This window comes from Manihot esculenta, chromosome 15, assembly GCF_001659605.2.
Source record: "Manihot esculenta cultivar AM560-2 chromosome 15, M.esculenta_v8, whole genome shotgun sequence".
Lineage (NCBI taxonomy): Eukaryota > Viridiplantae > Streptophyta > Magnoliopsida > Malpighiales > Euphorbiaceae > Manihot > Manihot esculenta.
The window spans coordinates 27151794-27177952 of record NC_035175.2 but is presented as its reverse complement, the minus strand read 5'-3'; the positions used below and the strand labels follow the sequence as shown (position 1 = coordinate 27177952).

The window sequence follows — 26159 nt, the reverse complement described above, 5'->3', positions numbered from 1 at the left end:
TCATTTAAAGCTGCTCCAACCGTCTGCCTGTGATATCCAAATCCGAAACATTCCATTTTCATACATTTCGCAGATGTATCAATTTTCTTTTCCTTTCTTCTTTTCGCGTCCTGCTTAGTAATTGGCGAAGTTAAAGCGGTTCCAATGATCATGATTTTGGTGTGGAATTGAAGAGAAAATTTATTGAGATGAAGATTTAGAGGAATTTATGTATGCTGTGCTTCAATCAGTAAGAAACTGCAAGGAACAATCAAGGTGGGCTGATTCATTTCATGGGTGATTTTCTTTGCATTTGATGTATACCTTCATCGCTTTTAGGGGCTTTTCAGTGAGAGATACCTCTCTTATAAACCAAGTTTTAAAAAGATGTTGAGGTGTTCTAAGGCAGGAATCTCTATTTCTTTCTGTTTTTTTTTCCTTAGTTATTTTCTCTTCATTTTCTCAGCAACCAAACGCGCGCATTATTTTACTCATGCTATTTTCGACTTTGTTTAGCAATTAGCATGCTTTTCTAGTCAACAGATGCGAAGTATTTGCTAAAGATAAAGAGCTTCAATCTCCACTCTTTACTGTCTGAAGCATTTTCAACTTTCTCGAAGAGCAAACAGAGAAACACTTTCTGATCTTTGTATTGCATCTCATTCTCTGTTTAAATTCCTTGTTATTCTTCTTTCTCTTTTTATCAAAGCTTTTTGGGCAAAACCCATTCCCGAATTTTTATTTCTGAAAATTTCCCTTTGCTTTTCCTGCATCTGTCTTCCAGTGCCAGAATTTTTCCCTGGATTTATTGTTGATTTAATATGCAGCTGATTCGGTGGAAACTGAAGGGAAACAGAAAAAGAGAGAGAAACCATGAGCAAGTAAAGCGTATCAGGAATCATACAAGGAGATCAATATTTTATGAAGATTAGCTAAGCGAGAGAAAGAGGAACTGCAAACAGTATGTTTTTTTCCAAAATAATAATGCAATAGTTCTTTTTTCTAACAGAAAATGATTTTCCATCTTGTCTCCTTTGTCTATTGAAACCCCCACATCTTTTTTCTCATCTATTATTTTCTTTCTACTATTTTATTATTGGTCCATCATTTCTTCAACAATATTTACTTTAAAAAAAAAAAAAGAAAAGGAAAAGCAAATTAATGTTTTATTATCGGATTCAGACTTTGCAAAGTCTGTAATTTAGACCCACTTTCGAAATTGGGTATGTATGACCCATTTTTGTTTCCTTTTTCATTATTTGAGTCCCAGTTATTATCCAGCAATTGTCGTCTTCTTGGTCTCTTCTCCGATCCCAAGTTGGCTCTTTTCTTTAGCTTTTCTTTTTGTCTTTCTCCAAAACCCACTCCCCATTTCTGTGGCGAACATATACCATCTGTGAAGGAATTTTCTTTTTCCTTTTCCCTTTGGATTGTGTGTACAGTTTCCTTTCCTTTTCTTTTCTGGTTACTACTATAAATCTCTTTATCCTTCGTTTAGATCTCAAATCGTAACATGTGTTTCCTTAGTAGCATAAATCGGCTTTTTTTTTTTTTAATAAAAATTTATTATTTAATTTCTATATTATTATAAACACATTAATTAATTCTTTCATTTAAAAAATACATTAAAATATTTTTAAAATTTTAAAAAATTACTAATTAATCTTTTATAAAAATTTAACTATTAAATTTACATTTCTATCCGCATATTATTAAATTAAAATAGTAATTTAAAGAGCAAACTTTTATTCTAACATTAAGATTTCTTATTTCACATAAAATAACTTGTAACTAGAAAGTATTTTTCAATTTTTTTTTAAAAATCTTATTTTATACTGTTTGTTACATATTAAGGAAAAACCGCCGTAAGTAAAATTTATGTACAAAAATCTAGTAATAACGTTCTCAAATTTTATAAAATGATTTTTTCTTATTTTTAAAAATTATTTTTCTTAAACATTATTTAATTTTTTCTTAAACTAAAAAATATTTTCAATTTATTATTTTTTATATGACCCAAACCCCAAAAATGACAAAAGTCGTCTTTTAAAAAATAAATGGAGCCTAAAAAACTGTTTAAACCTTAGCATTCAATGTTTACTTCTGGATAAATTTCCTTTTCTTTTTATTTATTTGATTTCACCTTAAATTTTACCTTTTTTTAAACATTAAATTTAATTTTAAAATAATAATCATTCGGTCATAATTTTCCTACACTTCACTTTTTTACATATATTAAAAAAATAATTTTTTAATTATATTTTTTAAAAAATATTAAATTTTATTAATGTTAAAAAATATTTTAATTTTTTAAATAAAATAAAATTAAATATAATTATAATAATAAATTTATATATTATTATAGTATAAAAAAATGACAATAATTTTAAAATAATTAAAAAATGAATAAAAATTATAAGATAAAAGAAAATATTATTATTAAAAAATATTAAAATAATCTGCATTTGATTTAAAATTTCATAATGTATAATTCGTTTTATAATTTTTATTTATATTATTTTTTATAGATATTAAAAAAATAATTTTTTATTATATATTATTATAATAAAAAATAAAAAATAATTTTAAAAAAAATAAAAATTATAAAAACAAAGAAATAATATTTTTAATTATAATGATATTATAATTGATTAGATTATTAATTTATAATTTTTTTTCCGAGGGGCAAATGGGTTTTAATGTAATGAATCACTGTTATTTATGTTCCATTTATTTAATTCAGTGTGTTCACCATTAAATACTAATTACTAACAAACTAACAAAATAAACTTTACTTTATTTTTAAATAAAATTACCGTATCAATTCTCCCCATTGTACATCTGCACTCTTTATTTTTGTTTTGTTTTGTTTTTTTTTGCAAGATCCTGGTCAAACATGTCTCAAACGTAATTTTCACTTGTTACTATCCTGCAAAAAGTTAATTTTTAAATAAAAAATAAAAAATATATATATATAGTAACAAATTTTGTAATATGATGTCATAATCAGGGGTAAAAAGGTAATAAAAGAAACAAAGCAAAGAAATAGAAGGAGATGTTTACGTGTATAGCGTGCACAAAGCCAGTGGCAGAAGACGGAGATGACGGAGCGCGTGGAAGTGGAATACCAAGTACTAAAGAAGCCGTCAAAAGCCTGACGGCTCAGGTCCTTACTTCTTATCTCTCTCTTAATATTAAATTCTTTTATTTGCTTTTTCCAGTTTCGTTTTCTTTTAATCTGATTTTATGCTTGATTCCCAAAACAAACATTCAAACAAAATCATGAGTCCAGTCGATACGCGGCGGGTCCACCCGCATGGACCAGCCACTTCCCTCTTTGGCATCTTTATAGGAGTGGCAATGGGGATGGCTTCCTGGTCCTGTCCACGTGTTTGTTCTGGGATGATTTTGAGCCGGAGCTCGTGATGTAAGGCCCGGTCAGGAATGAATCGTTATTGAATCAGTTAGCATTGTTTCCTATGATTCAGTTTTGATTTTGATTTTTTGTTGGAAAATGATTTGGCATACATGACTCCTTCTAAAGTTGCCATTTGTTTTAATCTATTCCAATCTACGAATTAGGGAGGAAGACCCAAATCGGCTACTTATAGCCGTTTCACTTCCAACTCAAGCCCTTAAATAGTTAAATTGAACCAGTTTTTGAGTTTAACTCAGTTTGGTTTTATCAAGTCCAAAACGTAAGGATAAGAAAAAAATTAAATAAGTTTTTATAAAATTATAATAATTTTAATTTTTATTATCTTTTTTAAGTTTGAAACAATTGTATTTTTTATCAGTAACAAAAGAATCAATAGAAAATAAATAAATTTAATTTAATTCTACAAAATTCTTAATTTTAAGGGGGGAATGTATGATCAGCTCAGTCTGCCTATTTTCCAAATAAATTTCATATAACTGCAAGGATAAGTTGCGTTAGTTTTTGACATGATTGGAGCATTTAATAATTTTCCCTGCTGACGTGGTTAAGGGTCACGTTTTAGATCGGTTAATTTATTTAATATGTAAAGAAATTAGAAGGATTTATTGGTCATTGTCTGATGGGCCCAAAGAGGTGGTCAGTGGCTTTGAATGGATTCTAATTGATTGTAGATTCCCTACAATCTGCAACTGCCAGTGGCTATACCTGTGTGTGCCTTATGCCTAGTCTCTCTATTAACAACTGTCAACTGTCAAAAGAGGTATGGTGCAGCAATAAAAAAGACAGATTTTAAGCCACATCAACCAGATTCCTCCAGTAGCCAATTTAGTTCACTCTCCTGCCTGCCTTTATTGCCTTTAAAAAATATTGATTTCTTGCCCTTTTCCTCAAGTCAAACATCTCCTAGATTTGCGAGAGACAAGACCAACAGAGACTTGAGCGCCTCAAGAGATTTTATTCTGGCTTTTTGGTGCACGTTTCTTATCCTCAAATCCCACGGATTTACCATTCATATTTTTATAACCTTTGTGACGATGAAGTACTCAACCAGCCTGGTTTGATTTAATTAAAATATAATTGCTAATTGGAGGCATCCCTTATGCTGGACCTTTATTGCTTATACGAAAATTATCATACCCATAAACCTTGCACCCTCTTCTGCCATGACTCATATATATTTGAAAACTTTAATTTTACAAGTGTAACTTTGATGCAACAAATTGTTTATCTACCTCCGTTGCTAGTAGAAGCATTAATCTATATACTTGAGATGCTTGTCTTGTTTCTTAGGCAAAGTTACCAGTTAAAGTCACATACCAGGAATATCTACGGTTAACGTGCATGTGCATTTAGTATTTTGTTATGGATATATTGTTGCTTACAAGCCTTGGAAATTCAGTCTTTTTCATGAATTTTCTTTTAGCTTTTTTGTTTCTTCTCTGATATTTCATAATGGTTTTTTTTTTTTGAAATATGCAACAAACGATGTTTTGCTCATGAACTTTATGTTAATTTTGAATTTCAATGATATTCAGATCAAAGAGATGGCAATGAAATTTTCCAGTAGGCAATGCAAGCCCTGTACAGGTTCCAGCAGTTTCAAAAAAGGACAGAGACCTTATCCTGACTTTGATATGGCTTCTGAAGGGGTTCCATATTCCTATTTCGGAGGTGGAAGCTCAACCTCAACACCTGCGTGGGATTTTACAAACACTGCTCACCATCGAGGCATAAGATCTGACTCAGGAAGTACTGGACTGTTTAATGGCGATCAGACCCCTGGAAGAGCCGAGTCTATCTCAGCTCAGACTTGTGACGTGGTGCTAGAGGACGAGGATGAACCCAAGGAGTGGATGGCACAGGTGGAGCCAGGAGTTCATATTACTTTCGTGTCTCTTCCTAATGGTGGGAATGATCTAAAGCGTATTCGCTTCAGGTATACATCAGCTATTCATGATTTGTTGTATTGAGTTACACTTTGTGCTGCCATTTTAGTGTTTATCTTTGGCATGGTACAACAATTTGAATTAATTTATATTATAGTCTTTAAAATTTAGCAAAACCATAACTCAGTCTTTACTTTTTTTAATATTAAATAATTTGGTTCTTAATTTTTTTTATTTTATTAACAAAATAATTATTTTGTTAAATTTACTCACTATTTAATTTAAAGAGACTAAATTACTATAAATATTAAAATTATAAAAAATAAATTATTACGTAGGGATTAAATTATTATAAAAAGTGAAATTTTAAAAACTAAATTATTATAAATTGTGAATTTTAACAGAATACTATTTTCTTAAAATAATAAAATTTTTAAAATTAAATTATTTTTTATTAAAATGATAGGAATTAAACTGTTTGTTAAATCTCAGAGATTATTTTATAAATTACCCAATTAATTAACTTGCAGCATTCCATAAAATGTATTATAAGGGAGTGACAGTTAAAATTGTTCAAGCCTAATTACCTTGCACAAGAGCAAACTGACTATACATTTTGGTTTATAGTCGAGAGATGTTTAACAAGTGGCAAGCTCAGCGATGGTGGGGTGAGAATTTTGACAGAATCATGGAGCTCTACAATGTCCAGAAATTTAATCGTCAAGCTCTTCATACACCTTCGAGGTCTGAGGATGAGGTAAATTGCCTTTAGTCTCAATTTCAAGTACAGCAGCTTAGATAGCTAATTTTGCAGATTGGCTGTGACTTGGTGACTCTCCTAAGAGTCCACCAAGGATTCAAGTCATAACGTTTAGCTTATATAATTTTCAGTTATCCTTAATAGGGATGTAAACCAGTAGCATAGCCGTGAGAAATCACCATATTTTGATTAATATTATCAATGTCTAAACCACTATTAAAAATGGAAATATTCTGATAAAATTTAAAAATTATAAAATTAGAGAAAATGAAAGGAGTCCTGTAAATCACTTTCTCAATAAATTTTAGAAATCTCTTTCTCATTATAATTCTTCACATTACAAACTATTTATAGATAAGACTCGAAGAAAACTAAAAGTTCACGATAAATATAATAGATGATCAAAAGTTTCATGAAAACCCAAAAAACTTAATAAATATTAATAAATGACCTCGATAATACAATACTTATTATCTAAGTAAACTTTTAGACTTTTTTAAATGGGATAAACTTGAATTTTTATTTTTAGCAATCCTTCAACGGTCGTCCTTTAAACTTTTCTTGCAAATTTCTATCAATTTCTCAAACTCCTTAAATCCTCCAACGGATAAAGCTTTTGCAAAAAAATCAACAAGTTAAATTTTTGACTTGCAATAAACCAATTTAATTTCTTTTATTCCTTTTAAATTACCTTAGAAAATGAAACTTGATTTTAATATGTTTTATTATTCCATTGAATTTTCTGCAATAACAATTACTGATTTGTTGTCACAAAAAATTACAGTAGGATCCTGCTATTCCAGTCTAAAATCTGCTAATAATTTTCTGATCCAAAATTGTCTGGTTTGCTATTGAAGCCGCTGCAACATACTTAGCAGTAGACTACGCAATAACTTTTTACTTTTTTAAATTCCAGGAAAATAATTCTGAACCAAAAGGAAAATAAGTAACCACTAGTGCTCTTCCTGTTGATAAAACTGTCTGTCCAATCACTATCATCATAACTTTCAAGCTTGAATTATTTTCCTCTTTCATAAAATATACCTTGTTATCATTACCTAAATTATATTTGAACTTGTCTAATGTAACGACCCGGAAACCGGACCGCTACCGGCGCTAGGATTCAGGTCGGCTTAAGGCCGCCGGAACCCGTAGCAAGCCAAACATACATCCTGTGAACCTGTTCAATCCCATACATGAACCAAAACATACATAAAAATTAAAACTTTTCTTTCATTTAAACATTTCTTTACCCAGCCTAGCCTGTGCAAGCATAACCATAACATAAACCCCTCATTGGAGTTCTCAACAAATACTCCAATGGGGTACATAACATATATCAGGCTTGGGTTACATAAACATCATAAAACATTTATCTCATGTATTCAAGGGATTACAACAGACTCTAGTCAAGCACACTATATAACTTACATTACATTACATAACATACTTTTACATTATGAATAAACCATGTCCACTTCTATGCTATTACAGAGACTTCTCTTACTCTTGCTGACTTCTCTATCTACACAGTACCTGCAAGACTGGGGTTAGGGGAGAGGGGTGAGCTAAAAAGCCCAGTGAGTAAAAAGTAAAAAACATGATATTAATTCCTCCCTTTTTAGGTATTTTATTCTTAATTTTATTATTATTATCATTTGATTTAGTTCCACACTTTTTAGGTATATTATTATTCATTTTATTATTAACATTGAATAACTTAACTTTTACTTCACATGCTTTCATGAAATGCAACACATCACATTTAATCACATAAAGGATGGTATTGTCACCATTAGTCCTCACATCTCCAAGTGCCAGGGGCGTAGAATGGGCCTCGCTGGTCTTTCTCTTACATAACATACATATCATAACATTCCAAAGTGCCAGGGGCGTAGAATGGGCCTCGCTGGTCTTTCTCTTACATAGTGCCAGGGGCGTAGAATGGGCCTCACTGGTCTTCCATAACATATCATCATAACATAACATTAGAGGACTATGGATCACCCAATAACCATCCACATCAACATCAAATTATGCAATGCAACATATTCGTGAATTTCTAATGCAAACATCCTGAACATCACATGGCATTAATGATGCATGAGTATGCTATCAGATTCATTCATTTGTTCATTCATTCATTACTTAAAAACTTAGGGAATAATCCCACTCACCTGGTGACCGAAGCTTTAACGACGGACTCTGAAAGACTATCTCACAACCGGGGGTCTCGGGTCCTCGGGTCCGAACCTACACAGGTGGACTCAAATGAGGCACCAAACAACAAGAACATAACTCTAATCATACCCCCAAAAACTTCCTAAAAACACCTCAAAACATCCCTAGAAAACATGCAAGAAAAGGCTGGGAAGGGCACTTTCGGCGGCACCTTCGGCGGCCGGAAGTCCCTCCAGAGCCGAAAGTCAGGCAGGTTCGGCGGCACCTTCGGCGGCCGAAACTCCCAGACAGAGACGAAACTCATGCATGTTCGGCGGCACCTTCGGCGGCCGAAAGTCTCGGACAGAGCCGAAACTCAAACTTTCGGGGGCAGGCTTCGGCAGCCTAAAGCTGCCTCCCACGCTGGTTCGGCGGCCGAAAGTACCTTCGGCTGCCGAACCTGGTTTCTGCCAAAGGGCAGAAACTTGGTTCCTCTTGCCCAAAACAACCCCCTACACAACCAATCATGCATAAACCTATTCTACAACAATCATACTCAAGCATACAAACTCCTAGGGGCCTCCAACAAGCTTAAACCCCAACTACAACACACAAGCAAGCCACATTGCACATAAACACACATTAAACCATGGATTTTTCATAAAAACTCATCAAGCCTACTCATGCATTTCTACCCCAAAAACTTGCATAAAACTTACTTAAAACACATATAGAACTAGAGATCGGCTCTTACCTCTTGAAGATCGAGAGAGAAACGATCCTAGCTCGAAGATGGGGAGATTCGAGTTCTTGAACCTCAAAGCTCCAAAACTTGCTTAAACTTTAAAACTCTTCAAAAACAAGATGTAACTTGTTAAGATCTAAAGGATTTGAGGGAAAACACTTAAAATGATCATAGGAGGGCTAAAGCTTACCGTCGGCCGAAATGGGAGAGAAAACCTCGCCTGTTTCGGTCACGGGGTCTCTTATAGGGCAGGTTCTGTCACCTTTAGGCGGCCTAACGTGCCCCCACATCTCATGCATGTTCGGCGGCCGAACATGAGGTTCGGCGGCCGAACCTTGAGTCTTTCAAACAAGGCTTTCGGAGGCCTAAAGCGCTCCCAAAACCCCACCATGTTCGGCGGCCGAACCTCACTTTCGGCGGCCGAACCTGGCAAAGCCTCCTTTGGTCTTTTTCATTCAAAAACTCAATTTCCTTTTTGTTTAAAACATAAAATACATTAAAAACATTTCATAAAACATGGTTTTACCCTTCTAGAGGTTTCCGACATCCGAGATTCCACCGGACGGTAGGAATTCCGATACCGGAGTCTAGCCGGGTATTACATTCTTCCCCCCTTAAGAACATTCGTCCCCGAATGTTCACCAAACAACACATAACATGGCAAACATATAACATACATACTAAGCACATCAACACATAGGGATCTAACCTTAAAAGAGCTGAGGGTACTGCTGGAGCATAGACTCCCGTGTCTCCCAAGTGCACTCTTCCAAGTTGTGGTGGTTCCACAGGACTTTCACCATCGGGATTTCCTTGTTTCTTAACTTTCTGATCTGCGTGTCTATGATCCGTACTGGCTGTTCAACATAGGTGAGATCCTCTTGGACCTCCACATCAGGCTCACTAAGAACCTTGCTCGGATCTGACACAAACTTCCTCAACATCGAAACATGGAAGACCGGATGGATTCTTGCCATTGAAGCAGGTAAATCTAGCTTGTACGACACATTCCCAATCTTTTGCAAGATTTCAAAGGGTCCGATGTATCGTGGGGCTAGTTTACCTTTCTTCCCGAAGCGAACCACTCCCTTCATTGGAGACACCTTGAGCAATACCAGATCCCCCTCCTGAAACTCTAACTGCCTTCTGCGGTAGTCTGTATAACTCTTCTGCCTGCTTGCAGCAGTCTTGATTCTTTCTCTGATTATGGGTACCACCCTGCTGGTAATCTCTACTAGCTCAGGCCCTGCCAAGGCCTTCTCTCCAACTTCCTCCCAGCAAACAGGTGATCTGCACTTCCTTCCGTACAAAGCCTCATATGGAGCCATCCCGATGCTAGCATGATGGCTGTTATTGTAGGCAAACTCCACCAAAGGTAGATGCTGCCTCCAAGAACCGCCAAAGTCCAGCACACACATTCTGAGCATATCCTCGATAGTCTGGATGGTCCTTTCTGACTGTCCATCAGTCTGGGGGTGGAAGGCAGTACTGAAATCCAACCTAGTACCCATGGCATTCTGCAGACTCCGCCAAAACCTGGAGGTGAACTGGGGCCCTCTATCTGACACTATCGAAACGGGAACCCCGTGCAGCCTGACGATCTCGTCCACATACACCTGCGCCAACTTGTCCACAGAATAGCCACTCCTGACAGGAATGAAGTGAGCAGATTTGGTGAGTCTGTCCACAATCACCCATATGGAGTCCACTCTGTTGGACGCCGCTGGTAACCCTACTACGAAGTCCATAGCTATATTTTCCCATTTCCATTCTGGAATAGGTAGCGGGTTAAGCATTCCAGCTGGCTTCTGATGTTCCAGCTTCACCCTCTGACACACTTCGCAGGCTGACACGAACTGTGCCACTTCTTTCTTCATTGCTGGCCACCAATAAACCTTTTTCAAATCTTGATACATCTTGGTGGCTCCGGGGTGAATGCTGTATCTTGCATTATGAGCCTCTCTCATAATGTCTCCTTTTAGCCCTATGTCGTCTGGTACACATAATCGACTCCCATAGCGGAGGATCCCTTTACTGTCGAATCTGAACTCACTATCATTGCCTGACTGAACAGTCCTGGCAATCTTCACTAACTCGGGGTCCTCATGCTGTTTCTGAGCAACTTGCTCAAGGAACACGGGTGTCACTTTCATCTGAGCCAACAAGGCACCTGTACCCGACAACTCTAACTGTAGCCCTTCTTCGATGAGCTTGTAGAACTCCTTTACTACTGGTCTTCGTTCTGCCGTGATGTGGGATAGACTGCCGAGTGATTTCCGGCTTAAGGCATCAGCTACTACATTAGCCTTACCCGGATGATACTGGATTTTGCAATCGTAGTCACTGAGCAGTTCTACCCATCTTCTCTGTCTCAAATTCAAATCTCTTTGACTCAGGATGTGCTGCAGGCTCTTATGATCTGTAAAGATCTCACATTTTACCCCATAGAGGTAGTGCCTCCACATCTTGAGTGCAAAGATTACTGCTGCCATCTCAAGGTCATGTGTGGGGTAATTCAACTCATGCTTCTTCAGCTGCCTAGAAGCATAAGCAATCACCCTCTCATTCTGCATCAGTACACAACCCAGTCCCACACGGGACGCATCACAAAAGACTGTAAAGTCCTCATCACCAGATGGCAGAGCTAAAACTGGTGCTGAAGTCAACCTCTTCTTAAGTTCTTCAAAACTCTCTTCGCACTGGTCGGTCCACAGAAATTTTTGATTCTTCCTGGTTAACCTGGTCAGAGGAGCTGCTATCTTTGAGAAGTCCTGAACGAACCTCCTGTAGTAACCAGCCAAACCCAAGAAACTTCTAATCTCTGTCACTGAAGTGGGTCTAGGCCAGTTAGCCACAGTTTCTGTCTTCTTGGGGTCCACCTCAATACCATTCTCTGACACTACATGCCCCAAGAACGAAATGCTCCTCAGCCAGAATTCACATTTAGAGAACTTGGCATACAAGCCATGTTCCCTCAAAGTCTGCAAGACCAACCGCAGATGATGGGCATGCTCTTCTGCATTCCTGGAATACACTAAGATATCATCTATGAAGACAATAACGAAGTGATCCAGGTATTGGCTAAATACTCTGTTCATGAGATCCATGAATGCTGCAGGGGCGTTTGTTAACCCGAACGGCATCACTAGGAACTCATAGTGCCCATATCTGGTTCTGAAAGCTGTCTTCGGCGCGTCCTCATCTCTGATCCTCAGCTGATGATACCCAGATCTCAGATCTATTTTGGAGAAACAACCTGCTCCTGCTAGCTGGTCGAATAGATCATCGATCCTAGGCAACGGGTACTTGTTCTTGGTAGTGACCTTGTTCAACTGTCTGTAGTCGATACAAAGTCTAAGGGATCCATCCTTCTTTTTCACGAACAACACTGGAGCACCCCAGGGTGAGGTACTCGGTCGGATGAAACCCTTATCTACCAGCTCCTGCAACTGTTCTTTAAGCTCTTTCAGCTCTGCTGGCGCCATCCTGTAGGGAGGGATAGAGATCGGTCTGGTTCCTGGCATCAATTCTATCTCGAACTCTATCTCCCTAGGAGGCGGTAAACCTGGCAGTTCGTCTGGGAAGACATCTAAGAACTCTCTAACCACAGGCACTGAGGCGGGCTCTCTGACATCTCTGTCTAGCTCTCTCACATGAGCTAGATAACCCTGACAACCCCTCCTGAGCAGCCTACGAGCCTGTAGGGCTGATATCAAACCTCTAGGTGTACTCCCCCTGTCTCCTCTAAAGACAACCTCTGACCCATCCTGACATCTGAACTTAACTACCTTGTCTCTGCAATCCAAGGTAGCACCATGGGTAGATAGCCAATCCATCCCTAGAATGACGTCAAAATCTGTCAAGTCTAGAACCACAAGGTCGGCGGATAGGCATCTTCCCTCTATGAAAACTGGACTGTACTGGCAGACTGACTCCGCCACTGACGGGTCACACTTGGGTCCACTAACCCATAGGGGACACTCTAACCCAGAGACCATCAAACCCAACCTCTCGACCGCTCTCGGAGAAACAAAAGAATGGGATGCACCCGGGTCCATTAAGGCATAAGCATCTGAACAACCAATGATGATATTACCTGACACCACGGTGTTGGATGCGTTTGCCTCCTGCTGTGTCATAGTGAAGATCCGTGCTGGAGCTGACGGACCTTCCCCTCTGTAAGCTGATGAAGAAGAGGCTGACCCTCTCCCTCGGCCTCTGCCACTGGCCTGTGTCGCGGCTGAAGCTGCTGGCTGTGCCACACTACCCGAAGTAGTCTGCTGGGGCCGTGCCATAGGAACTGCTCTAGGACACTCCATGGACATGTGTCCCTCCTGCCCACACCTGTAGCAGGCTGTTGTCCCAAAACGGCATACCCCTCTGTGTAGCTTACCACACCGTGCACACACTGCATTATCAGCACCAGAGCTTGAGCCACTTCCTAGTCCCAGACCTGATTTGATCTTGCTCCAGAACTTATTCTTCTTTGGTTTCTTAGTGGTACTGCTCCACTTCTTACTAGCTGAACTCAAGGATGAAGGATCTATCCTTCCCCCACCTGGGGTCTTAGAACCAGAAGGTTGTGCCACTGACTGTTTAACTTTTCCCTCTATTACGGCACTAGCCTCCATTCTCCTGGCCATGTCTATAATGGCATGGAAACTTTCTCTATCGGCTGACTGAATCAAAGAGGAATACCTGGAATTGAGCCTCATGGTATACCTCCTCGACTTCTTCGAATCTGTGTCCAGATGTTGCCCAGCAAACGGCAACAACTCTAAGAATCTATCGGTGTACTCATCGACACCCATCTCATCTGTCTGTTTCAGCTGTTCAAACTCAATCATCTTCAACTCCCTTGAACTGTCAGGGAAAGCCCAACCTGCGAACTCAGTCGCGAACTCCTCCCATGAAAGATTGTCCACCCTCGGTTTCACATAGCCCTTGAACCACTCACGGGCCTTTTTGCATTTCAGGGTGAAACCAGCCATCTGAATGGCTCTGCTGTCATCAGCACCTATCTCATCTGTAATTGTTTTGACCTTCTCCAGGTACACAAACGGATCATCACCTGTATCAAACTGGGGAGCACCCAACTTCATGTAGTCGGTCATCTTGGCCTTGCTCCCTCTAGATGAGGTAGGTTGAGGTCTTTGGGTTTCTGGAACTGTGGGTTCTGCTGGTGGTGGTGGTGCGACATCCCCTGGGATAGGGTTTGCCGTGCCTGGATGGAAGGATGGAGGTGGGTACATAGGGTACTGTGGATACTGTGGGTAGAAAGGTGGGTATGGCATGTGAGAAGGGTAATGATTAAAACTGGGGTAATCCGATGTACTTCCCATCGAATACCCGGGGTATGGTGAAAAAGGTGGGTACTGGGGTGGTAGAACAAACCCCGAGGCCTGAGTGCCTCCCTGAGACTCACCCATGCCCTCTTCTGGCATGTTTACACCAAGGTTACCGTCCCTCCTCTGCTCCACATCCATCTCTTCTTCTCCATCAACTGACATTCTTTCCTGAACTGTACCCCTTACTGATCTGCTTCTACCCAGATCCAAGGACCTTCTAGGGTCCCTCACTGTTCTGTCTCTGTTGGACCTGCTTGACATTGCCCTTGGCAATGCTGGAGGACGGGCGCTCGTGCCCTCATCCTCCGGTGGCACTCTAGTCAATCTAGCTGATCGACGAGTTCCTCGCATTCTGTTTACTGAAAAACAGCACAGATAACAAAACATTAGCATCAGATGGTTCATGTGGAAACACATGAACCCACATCATATACACATCATAATCATAGCATATCTCATGGCATACATACTTGCATTCTAGACAGGACTCTACATCCTATCCTAGTGGACATGATTTCCTATTGTGCTTGACCTTTCTATAACATCTATGAGCCCGACACTCTAGGTCCGACCATATGAACCTAGGGCTCTGATACCATTTTGTAACGACCCGGAAACCGGACCGCTACCGGCGCTAGGATTCAGGTCGGCTTAAGGCCGCCGGAACCCGTAGCAAGCCAAACATACATCCTGTGAACCTGTTCAATCCCATACATGAACCAAAACATACATAAAAATTAAAACTTTTCTTTCATTTAAACATTTCTTTACCCAGCCTAGCCTGTGCAAGCATAACCATAACATAAACCCCTCATTGGAGTTCTCAACAAATACTCCAATGGGGTACATAACATATATCAGGCTTGGGTTACATAAACATCATAAAACATTTATCTCATGTATTCAAGGGATTACAACAGACTCTAGTCAAGCACACTATATAACTTACATTACATTACATAACATACTTTTACATTATGAATAAACCATGTCCACTTCTATGCTATTACAGAGACTTCTCTTACTCTTGCTGACTTCTCTATCTACACAGTACCTGCAAGACTGGGGTTAGGGGAGAGGGGTGAGCTAAAAAGCCCAGTGAGTAAAAAGTAAAAAACATGATATTAATTCCTCCCTTTTTAGGTATTTTATTCTTAATTTTATTATTATTATCATTTGATTTAGTTCCACACTTTTTAGGTATATTATTATTCATTTTATTATTAACATTGAATAACTTAACTTTTACTTCACATGCTTTCATGAAATGCAACACATCACATTTAATCACATAAAGGATGGTATTGTCACCATTAGTCCTCACATCTCCAAGTGCCAGGGGCGTAGAATGGGCCTCGCTGGTCTTTCTCTTACATAACATACATATCATAACATTCCAAAGTGCCAGGGGCGTAGAATGGGCCTCGCTGGTCTTTCTCTTACATAGTGCCAGGGGCGTAGAATGGGCCTCACTGGTCTTCCATAACATATCATCATAACATAACATTAGAGGACTATGGATCACCCAATAACCATCCACATCAACATCAAATTATGCAATGCAACATATTCGTGAATTTCTAATGCAAACATCCTGAACATCACATGGCATTAATGATGCATGAGTATGCTATCAGATTCATTCATTTGTTCATTCATTCATTACTTAAAAACTTAGGGAATAATCCCACTCACCTGGTGACCGAAGCTTTAACGACGGACTCTGAAAGACTATCTCACAACCGGGGGTCTCGGGTCCTCGGGTCCGAACCTACACAGGTGGACTCAAATGAGGCACCAAACAACAAGAACATAACTCTAATCATACCCCCAAAAACTTCCTAAAAACACCTCAAAACATCCCTAGAAAACATGCAAGAAAAGGCTGGGAAGGGCACTTTCGGCGGCACCTTCGGCGGCCGGAAGTCCCTCCAGAGCCGAAAGTCAGGCAGGTTCGGCGGCACCTTCGGCGGCCGAAACTCCCAGACAGAGACGAAACTCATGCATGTTCGGCGGCACCTTCGGCGGCCGAAAGTCTCGGACAGAGCCGAAACTCAAACTTTCGGGGGCAGGCTTCGGCAGCCTAAAGCTGCCTCCCACGCTGGTTCGGCGGCCGAAAGTACCTTCGGCTGCCGAACCTGGTTTCTGCCAAAGGGCAGAAACTTGGTTCCTCTTGCCCAAAACAACCCCCTACACAACCAATCATGCATAAACCTATTCTACAACAATCATACTCAAGCATACAAACTCCTAGGGGCCTCCAACAAGCTTAAACCCCAACTACAACACACAAGCAAGCCACATTGCACATAAACACACATTAAACCATGGATTTTTCATAAAAACTCATCAAGCCTACTCATGCATTTCTACCCCAAAAACTTGCATAAAACTTACTTAAAACACATATAGAACTAGAGATCGGCTCTTACCTCTTGAAGATCGAGAGAGAAACGATCCTAGCTCGAAGATGGGGAGATTCGAGTTCTTGAACCTCAAAGCTCCAAAACTTGCTTAAACTTTAAAACTCTTCAAAAACAAGATGTAACTTGTTAAGATCTAAAGGATTTGAGGGAAAACACTTAAAATGATCATAGGAGGGCTAAAGCTTACCGTCGGCCGAAATGGGAGAGAAAACCTCGCCTGTTTCGGTCACGGGGTCTCTTATAGGGCAGGTTCTGTCACCTTTAGGCGGCCTAACGTGCCCCCACATCTCATGCATGTTCGGCGGCCGAACATGAGGTTCGGCGGCCGAACCTTGAGTCTTTCAAACAAGGCTTTCGGAGGCCTAAAGCGCTCCCAAAACCCCACCATGTTCGGCGGCCGAACCTCACTTTCGGCGGCCGAACCTGGCAAAGCCTCCTTTGGTCTTTTTCATTCAAAAACTCAATTTCCTTTTTGTTTAAAACATAAAATACATTAAAAACATTTCATAAAACATGGTTTTACCCTTCTAGAGGTTTCCGACATCCGAGATTCCACCGGACGGTAGGAATTCCGATACCGGAGTCTAGCCGGGTATTACATCTAATTTTATATATTTTATTTAATAATTTTTATTTTAAAAGTTAATATTTCCAATAAATATTTAAATTCTAATTTTTATATGAAAATATATAAAAAATGTACATTTTATATTAATTTTTTTTATATATAAACAAGTTCAGATAATGGATATAATATATATATATATAACCCAAATCTTCTATGGCATTGATTTTCAAATTTGAATCCGTTTCAAACCTGATAAGATATAAAAAATAGGATTGGGTAAGATCATAATACGTGTACATGGGATTCAGAAAGATTGTGCGAACCTTTCCATCTGGTCGGATCAGGCAATAAGAAATCCGACTTATGGAGTACTAAGATCAGACCATCAACAGCACTGACTTTACCAAAGCCTGGAACGGATAGACAGACCTCTTCAAAACTCGTACCAACAAACGAGAATTAAATACTGGCACTATCGACCTTAGTAACTTAGGAGACCCCACTTCAATGCAGACTGGGTGAGCCGAGTACGACTTCATAAGACTAGGGTAGAATGTCGACCTCCTACAAAAGTCGTCTCCTTGGTATAGCACCGGGATCATAAATGCGCATGCGGTAAGTACGAACTAGCCGACTCCTCATTTATTATCCTGTCGCCCATCATTAATGAGCCGCTTGATACACACACAGAAACCTGGAACACATCCTCCCTCTCTCAGGAGCTTTCTCTTCTCTTCTTTCTATTTTATTTCTCTTGAAACTATTAAAAGGTCTCAGATCTGACTTGAGCATCTGAGGGTCTTCACCGAGGCATCTCCGGTAGACCCCTAACATTTTTTTCCATATTTTGCAGGCCCTTTTCTTAAGATCGAGGATGGAGGAACTCAAATAAAATCTCAAAGGCATTCTCCTTTTATCAAACCGATCACAGTTTATTGACCTACCCATTAAATCAAACTACAGTCCAGGTGTTCGTATCTGGTGACTCTGTTGGATCTCAATTCATCAAGTGGCGCCGTCTGTGGGAACAAAGGAGATTTTACTGTCTCTAGAGTTTCCAAACTTACCCATTAAGATCCACATGAATATCTGAAAGTGTGTGTGAAAAGAGAGCTGGATATATGCAACAACCCAACTATAAGAAAACTCATTCTACCCAAAACCTCTTGGATGAATTTTGAAGTTGGCTCAAGCAAAGTTGTAAGCCTTACGGACATAGGATACTAAGAGAGAAGATATCAAATACAATTGGGACAATAAAGTAATGCGCTCGAACGTGAACCACAAAAAGTCAGATGAATGGGAGAAGGATTATTAATGGTCGTAATCTGAGCAGACCCACAAAGCTGCATCCTCAGATTGTAGCAAGCTTGCCAAATTGAGCAAATCAATTAGCTAAATCGGTAGTTTCGAACTTGGGTTCCTTAGAGTGTAGTAGCCAGATTAAGCAAGTTAACAAGGTCAATGAGGTCGGCCGATCAATGATACAAGTATCATGATAGATAGACAGTGGAAAAGCTTGAGCGAGTTAATAAAATACACTAAGTAGGAAAACTTCGATTGGTTGATGGACAACCTTGATTGGTTAATGGACTACCTCGATTAGTTAATGGATGACTTAGGCAAGTCAGTCTTTGCTTGATCGATGAAAGGACGACAGCACACAATGCGGGTTCAACTGATTGACCCAACCTATTGATGGAATAAAAAAGCAATGAGACGGACTGTTGTTGTGCCTGCATGAAGCCATCCGAGTGAGTATGATGAATGTGCATGTCTTGGAGAATGGATGAAAATTGAGTTGCAGTGGTTGTCTAGGAAATTTTATATGGACAAGCGTTTACATGGAATAGTCGAGCACCCATGTGTAGAGCAGATAGGAGCTCGCACCACCATGAGATCATGCTTGTCACACTAGAATGATCCTTGCGGGTCAGCATCAAGGTTAGTGGAGGAGCTTGACTGGATCACCCTCGGCAGGTTGGCAATCATGAGCTCGGTTTTCATGGAGCATGACAGCCAAATTAAACAGGTTGATCAAATATCAATCAACAGCTCCGGGCCTGAGTTTCCTGAAGCATGATAGTCCAATTAAGCAGAATAGCTAGGTCGGCTAGGTTTGCAGGAACCCAATCATCACGTGCTAGAGCTCAGGATTGATAGGACCAAGTCGAGCAAGTTACTTTGCTAGTCACCCTAAATTGCCTCAAGTTGTCGATGTAGTTGACCGATCTAGGAACGATTGAATCGATGGAAAGTATTAAGCTCACCAAAGTTCACGATCAAGGTAGCCAATGAAATTGGTTATCACTTACATGCCCAAAGCCACTAAGCAAATTCAGGACCATGCAAGGAGGAAGGCTATCAGGAGTTGACGACACGTCACCTCAATTTACAAAGGCTTACTCACATATGGGTCTCGACTAGTGAGGTGTAAGTACTCAAAACCCTTGAATTAAGAACATGTTAAATTAATTTAGCTTCTGAAATTAATTGGGATGACTACGCACATACAAATAAAGTTAATTAGTTTAAATATTATCTTTCCTCATAAATAAGAGTACTCAAAACCTTTTTAAAGTTGTTTCTCCAAAATTAAATATCTTGAATTTTGCACTTAATAGTACATTCTACTAAGTTTGTGCCATTCATTTCATTTTTATGTGTACACATAAAGCGCATACAAACACATGATACGCTATATTCAAATGTTAACTTCGTATGAAAACTTCTATTGTTAATTAATATTGGCACAAACATTCCTAAGAAAAGGGTTATGTATTTCATGAAGTGAAAAATCTTGAAGACAGTTACACATGCAAAATGTTATTCAGTCAAAATTAATATTTACATTCATTTGAAATATGAAACTAAATGCCATGTGCGACATATTATTTATTGATAAATATTATTGAATTCACAATGAGTATCTTCATTACATATATGTTGTAAAAGATTTTATTTTGCAGATAAATTTCAAAAGCAAAAGTAAGGCCAGAGACAAAATATCGATCAATGCTAATATCCCTAGAAGCGATAGTAAGGCTAATGAGTTTGAATACTGAGCAAGGCTAATAAACCTAGAAGCGACAGTAAGACCATGAGCCTGAAAATCGATTAAGGCTAATAAGCTGGGAAGCGAGAGTAAAACCAATGAGCCTGAATACCGAGCAAGGCTAATAAGCTTGGAAGCCACAGTAAGGCCATGAGCTTGAACACCGATCATGGCTAATAATTCGAGAAGCACCAGTAAGGCCACGAGCCTAAATATCAAGCAAGACTAATAAGCCTGGAAGCCACGACAACAAAACTAAAGAAAAAAACCAATCACGACAGGTTCCAGCCTCGAAAATTGACTCCTGACACTAGATAAGCCGAGTTGAGGAACAAAATAAAAAAAATCCAACTATTGCAGGAGTCGGCCTTAGAAATTGACCCCTGGCACCAAATAAGCTCAGTTGAGGAATAAAATAAAGAAAAAAAAAATCCAATCACGGTAGGTGCCGACCTTGAAAATTGACCTTTGTTACCATATAAGTCAAGTTGAGGAATAAAATAAAGAAAAACACAACCATGGCAGGTGTCAGCCTCGGAAATTGACCCCTAGCACCAGATAAGCCGAGTTGAGAAATAAAATGAAGAAAAAAAAATCCAACCACGACAGGTGTCGACCTCGGAAATTGACCCCTGTCACTAGATAAACCGAGTTGAGAAACAAAATGAAGAAAAAATCCAATCACGGCAGATGCTGGCCTCGAGAATTGACCCCTGATACCAAATTAGCTGAGTTGAAGAACAAAATGAAGAAAAAATCCAACTATGGCAGGTGCATAGAAGACACTTAAGAGCAAAAATGCTCAGAAGAAGAATCAGGGCCAAGAATCCAAAAAACGCTTAAGAGCAAAAGTGCTCATAAGAATAATCAGGACCAAAAGAGCAAAAATGCTCAAAAGAAGAATTAAGGGTAAGAGCCCGGAAGATGCTTAAAGGCAAAAATGCTCGGAAGAAAAATTAGGGCCAAGAGCCCGAAAAACGCTTAAGAGCAAAAAAGAAACATTTAAGGGCAAGGATGCTCGGAGGAAGAACCAGTGCTAAAAGTTTGAAAAATGCTTAAGAGCAAAAAGAAATGCTTAAGGGCAAGGATGTTTGGAGGAAGAACCATGGCTAAGAGTCCGGAAAACACTTAGAGCAAAAAGAAATGCTTAAGGGAAAGGATGCTTGGAGGAAGAATCATGGCAAAAATGCTCGGAAGACGCTTAAGGAAAGAAATGCTTGGAAGACTCTTAAGGAAAGAAATGCTTGGAAGACGCTTAAGGAAAGAAATGCTTGGAAGACGCTTAAGAGTAAAAATGCTCAAAAGAAGAATTAGGGCCAAGAGCCCAAAAAATGCTTAAAGGGAAAATACTCGGAAGACACTTAAGAGTAAAATTGCTTGGAAGAAGAATTAGAGCTAAAAACCCAGAAGACACTTAAGAGCCAAAAAGCTTGGATAAAGACTCAAGACAAAGAGCCCGATACAGGGAGCTTAAGTGCTCAGACGAAAAATTAGGGCTAAAGATCATGGTAAAGAGCTAAAACGCTCGTAAAAATATTCAGGGCTAAAGAGCTCGGTAAAGAGCTAAAATGCTTGTAAAAATATTCAGGCTGAAGAGCGCGATATAGGGAGCTTAAGAGCTCGGATGATGAATCAGAGCTAAAGAGTCTAGAATAATACAGGGAGCTTAGGATCTCGGACAAAGAATCAAAGGCTAAAGAGCCTGATAAAGAGCTAAACTGCTTGTAAAAATATTCAAGCTATAGAATCTGGTAAAGAGCTAAAATGCTTGTAAAAATATTCAGGGCTAAAGAGTCTGGAATAATACAGGGAGCTTAAGAGCTCGGACGAAGAATCAGATCTAAAGAACTCGGTAAAGAGCTAAAACGCTCGTAAAAATATTCAGAGTTAAAGAGTCCGGTAAAGAGCTAAAATGCTCATAAAAATAATCAGGACTAAAGAGTTCAGTAAAGAGCTAAGCCGCTTGTAAAATTAATCTGCTGAAACGCTCATTAAAAAGACCCAGTCCAGAAAACGCTTCATGGTAAAATACTCAAAAGAAGACCCAAAAGGGCAGACCAATAAAGTTAGATAAAAAGGACAAGACCGGAAGGAATGACCACCAAGGTCAGACCTTCCAAAAGAAAAATCACCAAGGTCAGATCTCCCATAAAGAAGACTACCAAGATCAAATCTTCCAAAGGGAAGACCTTTAGAATGGTAAAACTACTTTATATTATATTGGAAAAATAGTTCATTGAAAATTTTCTTGCTTTTACAGATATAAAATTTACTCCCTTGGTTCGATATATGTTAAGTCGACAAATTCAACTAATCACACTTCCTTTCGAAATTTATAAGCGTCTGCCAAACGAACAATTAGCGTCGAATTAGCAGGTCAAATTTCCTTCTCCTACGGTCATAAATAACCCTTGAAGAAGCGAAAGGGTAACTGATAATATATAAAAAGAGACCCGGTAAGATCATGACACGTGTACAGGGATTCAGAAGGGTCGTGCAAACCTTTCCATCTGGTTGGACCAGGCAGTAGGAAGCCCGACTTATGGAGTTCAAAGATCAGACCATCAATATTCCTGACTTTATCAAAGCCCGGAATGGACATGCAAACCTCTTCAAATCTCATACTAATAAACGGGAATTAAATACTGACACTATCGACCTTAGTGACTTAGGGGACCCCACCTCAGTACAGGCTGGATGAGCTGAGCACGACTTGATGAGACTGGGATAGCATGTCGACCTCCTACGCACTAGTCATCTCCTTGATACAGCACTGGGATCATAAATGTGTATGCGGTAGGTGCGAACTAGTCGAGTCCGCATTTATTATCCTGTCGCCCATCATTAATGTGCCGCTTGATACACACAGAAACCCTGGAACACATCCTTCCTCTCTCGGGAGCTTTCTCTTCTCCTCTCCTCTCTATTTTATTTCTCTTGACACCATTAAAAATTCCAGATTTGACTTAAGTATCGGAGGGTCTTCACCGGGGCATCCCCGGTAGAACCTTGACCTTTTTTCCCATATTTTGCAGGTCATTTCTTTAAAGTCGAGTACGGAGGGACCCAAATGAAATCTCAAAGGCATTCTTCTCTCATCAAACAGATCACTGTTTATTAACCTGCCCATTATATCAAATCGTAATCCAGGTGTTCGCATTTGGTAATCTCGCTGGATTTGGATTCATCAAAATCTAATTATATACTATCTAAATCTATTCTGGAAATAACACAACCTGTTGACATATTTACACCTAAACTTTGCATTATATATATTATTCTCGTGGCCCTTGTTTGGAATCAAAGATTCACAAAAATTCAATTTAATTCGATTAATTTCAATTATTTTTGTTGTTAATAAAAGAATTTATTTCTATTTAATTTGTAAAATTTTTATTTATAAAAAAATGAAATTATGTATGATTTTGTAAGAATTCATGTAATTTTTTTTAAAAAAATAAATTATGCCAAATGGAAGATAGCGATTCTCAGAGAAAATACTACCATTACGTAGAAAATATGGATTTCTATCCATGTCCAAGCGAAGTAAATTAGACTAACCATTTATTGTTAAAAAAGATAATTTGTCTTCTTCATCAACAGAGAGATTCTTCTTACTCAAGGATGGGTTCTGCAAGAGAAAGCCCCATAGTGGCCCCATCACTTACACCAAGAAATCACTATAAGCAGTCTGGAAGTAAAGGGTGTTTCCCATCTGACGTTATGGAACAAGTTGGCAGTCAACATTACCATGCTGGTTTAAGTGGGTATGGTACAGGTGGCCCAAAAGCCGAGGCATCTTCTATGGATGCATCACGGACAACCACATCGTCTAGAGATGGTTCTGTTTCTGTTAGCAACGCTAGTGATTTAGAGACAGAATGGGTTGAGCAAGATGAGCCTGGGGTTTACATTACTATCAGACAATTATCTGATGGGACTAGGGAGCTTCGACGGGTCAGATTCAGGTAATGGAAATCCATTTTGTGCATGGTTTATGTTGGACCTGTTTTCACGACTGAACCAGATAATAAAATCTTATGATTTAGTAAATCCTAAAATAAGTATTAAAATATGGTTTTCAAATTTGCAATTTCATAATGCAAATTTGAGATAAAAATAATGATAGTGAGTCTATTTTCTTAAAATTTGTTTTTATGACGCTATGCTAATGGCCATCTCATTCTTTTTTCCAGCCGGGAAAAGTTCGGTGAAGCGCACGCGAAGCTATGGTGGGAAGAGAACAGAGAAAGAATACAAAATCAATACCTTTAAAAAGACAAGTTCACATAATCTGTAATGGTAGCAACTGAAGTGAATGAATTAAGGGTGCAGTTGGATATAACTCCTACCCCTAGAAAGCAACAAAGAGAATAGGAATATGTTATTCATTTTTCATAGAATGCAAATTTTAAGAATTCTAGTTGCTAGAATGAAACTCTTTGAAAATGTTATCGGAAAACTCTTTGAAAATGGAAAGTTTTCGTCTGGCAAGGCCAAATTAAAATTAACTTTTTAATTTTCATTCACAATTTATTAAAAATAAACTCATACTCAACCATTAGTCTTCAGGATTCAATGGGATTAATTGACTCATAGTTTACATGTTCAGGATTTGTTATCTGTTAACTCCAGCATTGTAGACAAAGGAATGGGATTGAGAATGTTTGTCATCTGTTAACACTGAGATGATAATAATAAATTGCCATTCTTTATTAGCATAAAAATTTATTACTATTTTAAACTTTTTTTTTACTTTGATCCATTAGTTTTCTATTTAAAACAAATTCCTTTCTAACAGGAAATAGTTTTAATTATTTATTATTAATATTAAGATTCCTGTGATATGTAATTAAAATATTTTTTTCATTCTTTCTATTTATATAAATTCAAATTATATGTTTATCGTCTCACTAAATGAATTGATAAAATATGTTTTTTAAATTCTATTTAAAAATTATTTATTAAAACTAATTAAATCAATTGGCAAGACTGATCGAATAAAAATCAAACTTTTATCCTCATTTATTTAAATAAAAAATTTTTAATTTAAGAGAATTGATTTAAATTAATGTCAACTTGTCGAATAATAAAAAAAGAAGTCATCAATAGGTCAGTTTGAATCGAATTTTTCGAATTGAATGGCTCACTTTTAAAATTACTATTATTAGCCACAATATTTTATTATGTGAGTTATCATCAATGTGAGTTATTATAACACTCCTATTCGATCTAAGAAATAAACATAATCATAAATATTGTATATTATAAAAGAATTATTTTATATGCATCTAAAAATTTCTGACTCTCGAAATATAATTTTTTTTAAAAAGGAAACCATTTGCTATTTTGAAAATCCTCATTTAAGTTTTATAAATATTCATTTTCCACTATTTAGAATTCGAATGGAGGAACTACAATTCGTTTCCCTTTATTTTGACATTTTCAAAAACTTGTAAATATGTTTAAAAGCACTTCTATAAACAATTTCTTTCGAATCAAACACAACAAAATTCAAGACACTTTAAATATTTTTTTCAACATGTTCAATTTTCTACGAATCAATTGTAAAAATTTACATTTATCCAAAAATCATATTATATATACATATATATAATATGTCTATTAAAATTTTACAATTTTATGTATCTCTTGTAAAAATATTGAAGGAAAAAGTTAATCCATGATTAAGTCCAATATATAAAAGGTTTAGAAAATACAATTTTATACTTTATTTAAATAAAAGTCCATTTAACTTTTGATTTGAAAAAAGAAAATCAAAAGAAAATAAAA

At 38.0% G+C, this 26159-nt stretch overlaps 1 protein-coding gene across 2 annotated transcripts; it reads left to right on the top strand.

The window, feature by feature from the left end:
- LOC110601347 (protein BREVIS RADIX) lies at positions 1-25058 on the top strand. Of its 2 annotated transcripts, XR_006348675.1 has the most exons (8): positions 1-255; positions 807-940; positions 2990-3145; positions 4954-5354; positions 5932-6061; positions 23970-24334; positions 24563-24694; positions 24783-25058. XR_006348675.1 is itself a non-coding variant. In XM_021738446.2 (7 exons), exons 3-7 carry the CDS (start codon positions 3035-3037, stop codon positions 24639-24641), a joined length of 1086 nt encoding a protein of 361 aa, XP_021594138.1. In that variant the 5' UTR covers positions 1-255; positions 807-940; positions 2990-3034; the 3' UTR covers positions 24642-24760. The 2 variants fall into 2 exon arrangements, 1 of the variants encoding a protein (XP_021594138.1); XM_021738446.2 differs by lacking the exon at positions 24783-25058 and having other exon boundaries at positions 24563-24760.
- Positions 25059-26159: the final 1101 nt, after the last annotated feature.

Coding starts and splice junctions, on each gene's coding strand:
- LOC110601347 (XM_021738446.2), top strand. CDS start 3,035: ATGTTTACGTGTATAGCGTGCACAAAGCCAGTGGCAGAAGACGGAGAT. Junction 3,146..4,953: donor TCAAAAGCCTGACGGCTCAG/GTCCTTACTTCT, acceptor AATGATATTCAG/ATCAAAGAGATGGCAATGAA. Junction 24,335..24,562: donor CTTCGACGGGTCAGATTCAG/GTAATGGAAATC, acceptor TCTTTTTTCCAG/CCGGGAAAAGTTCGGTGAAG.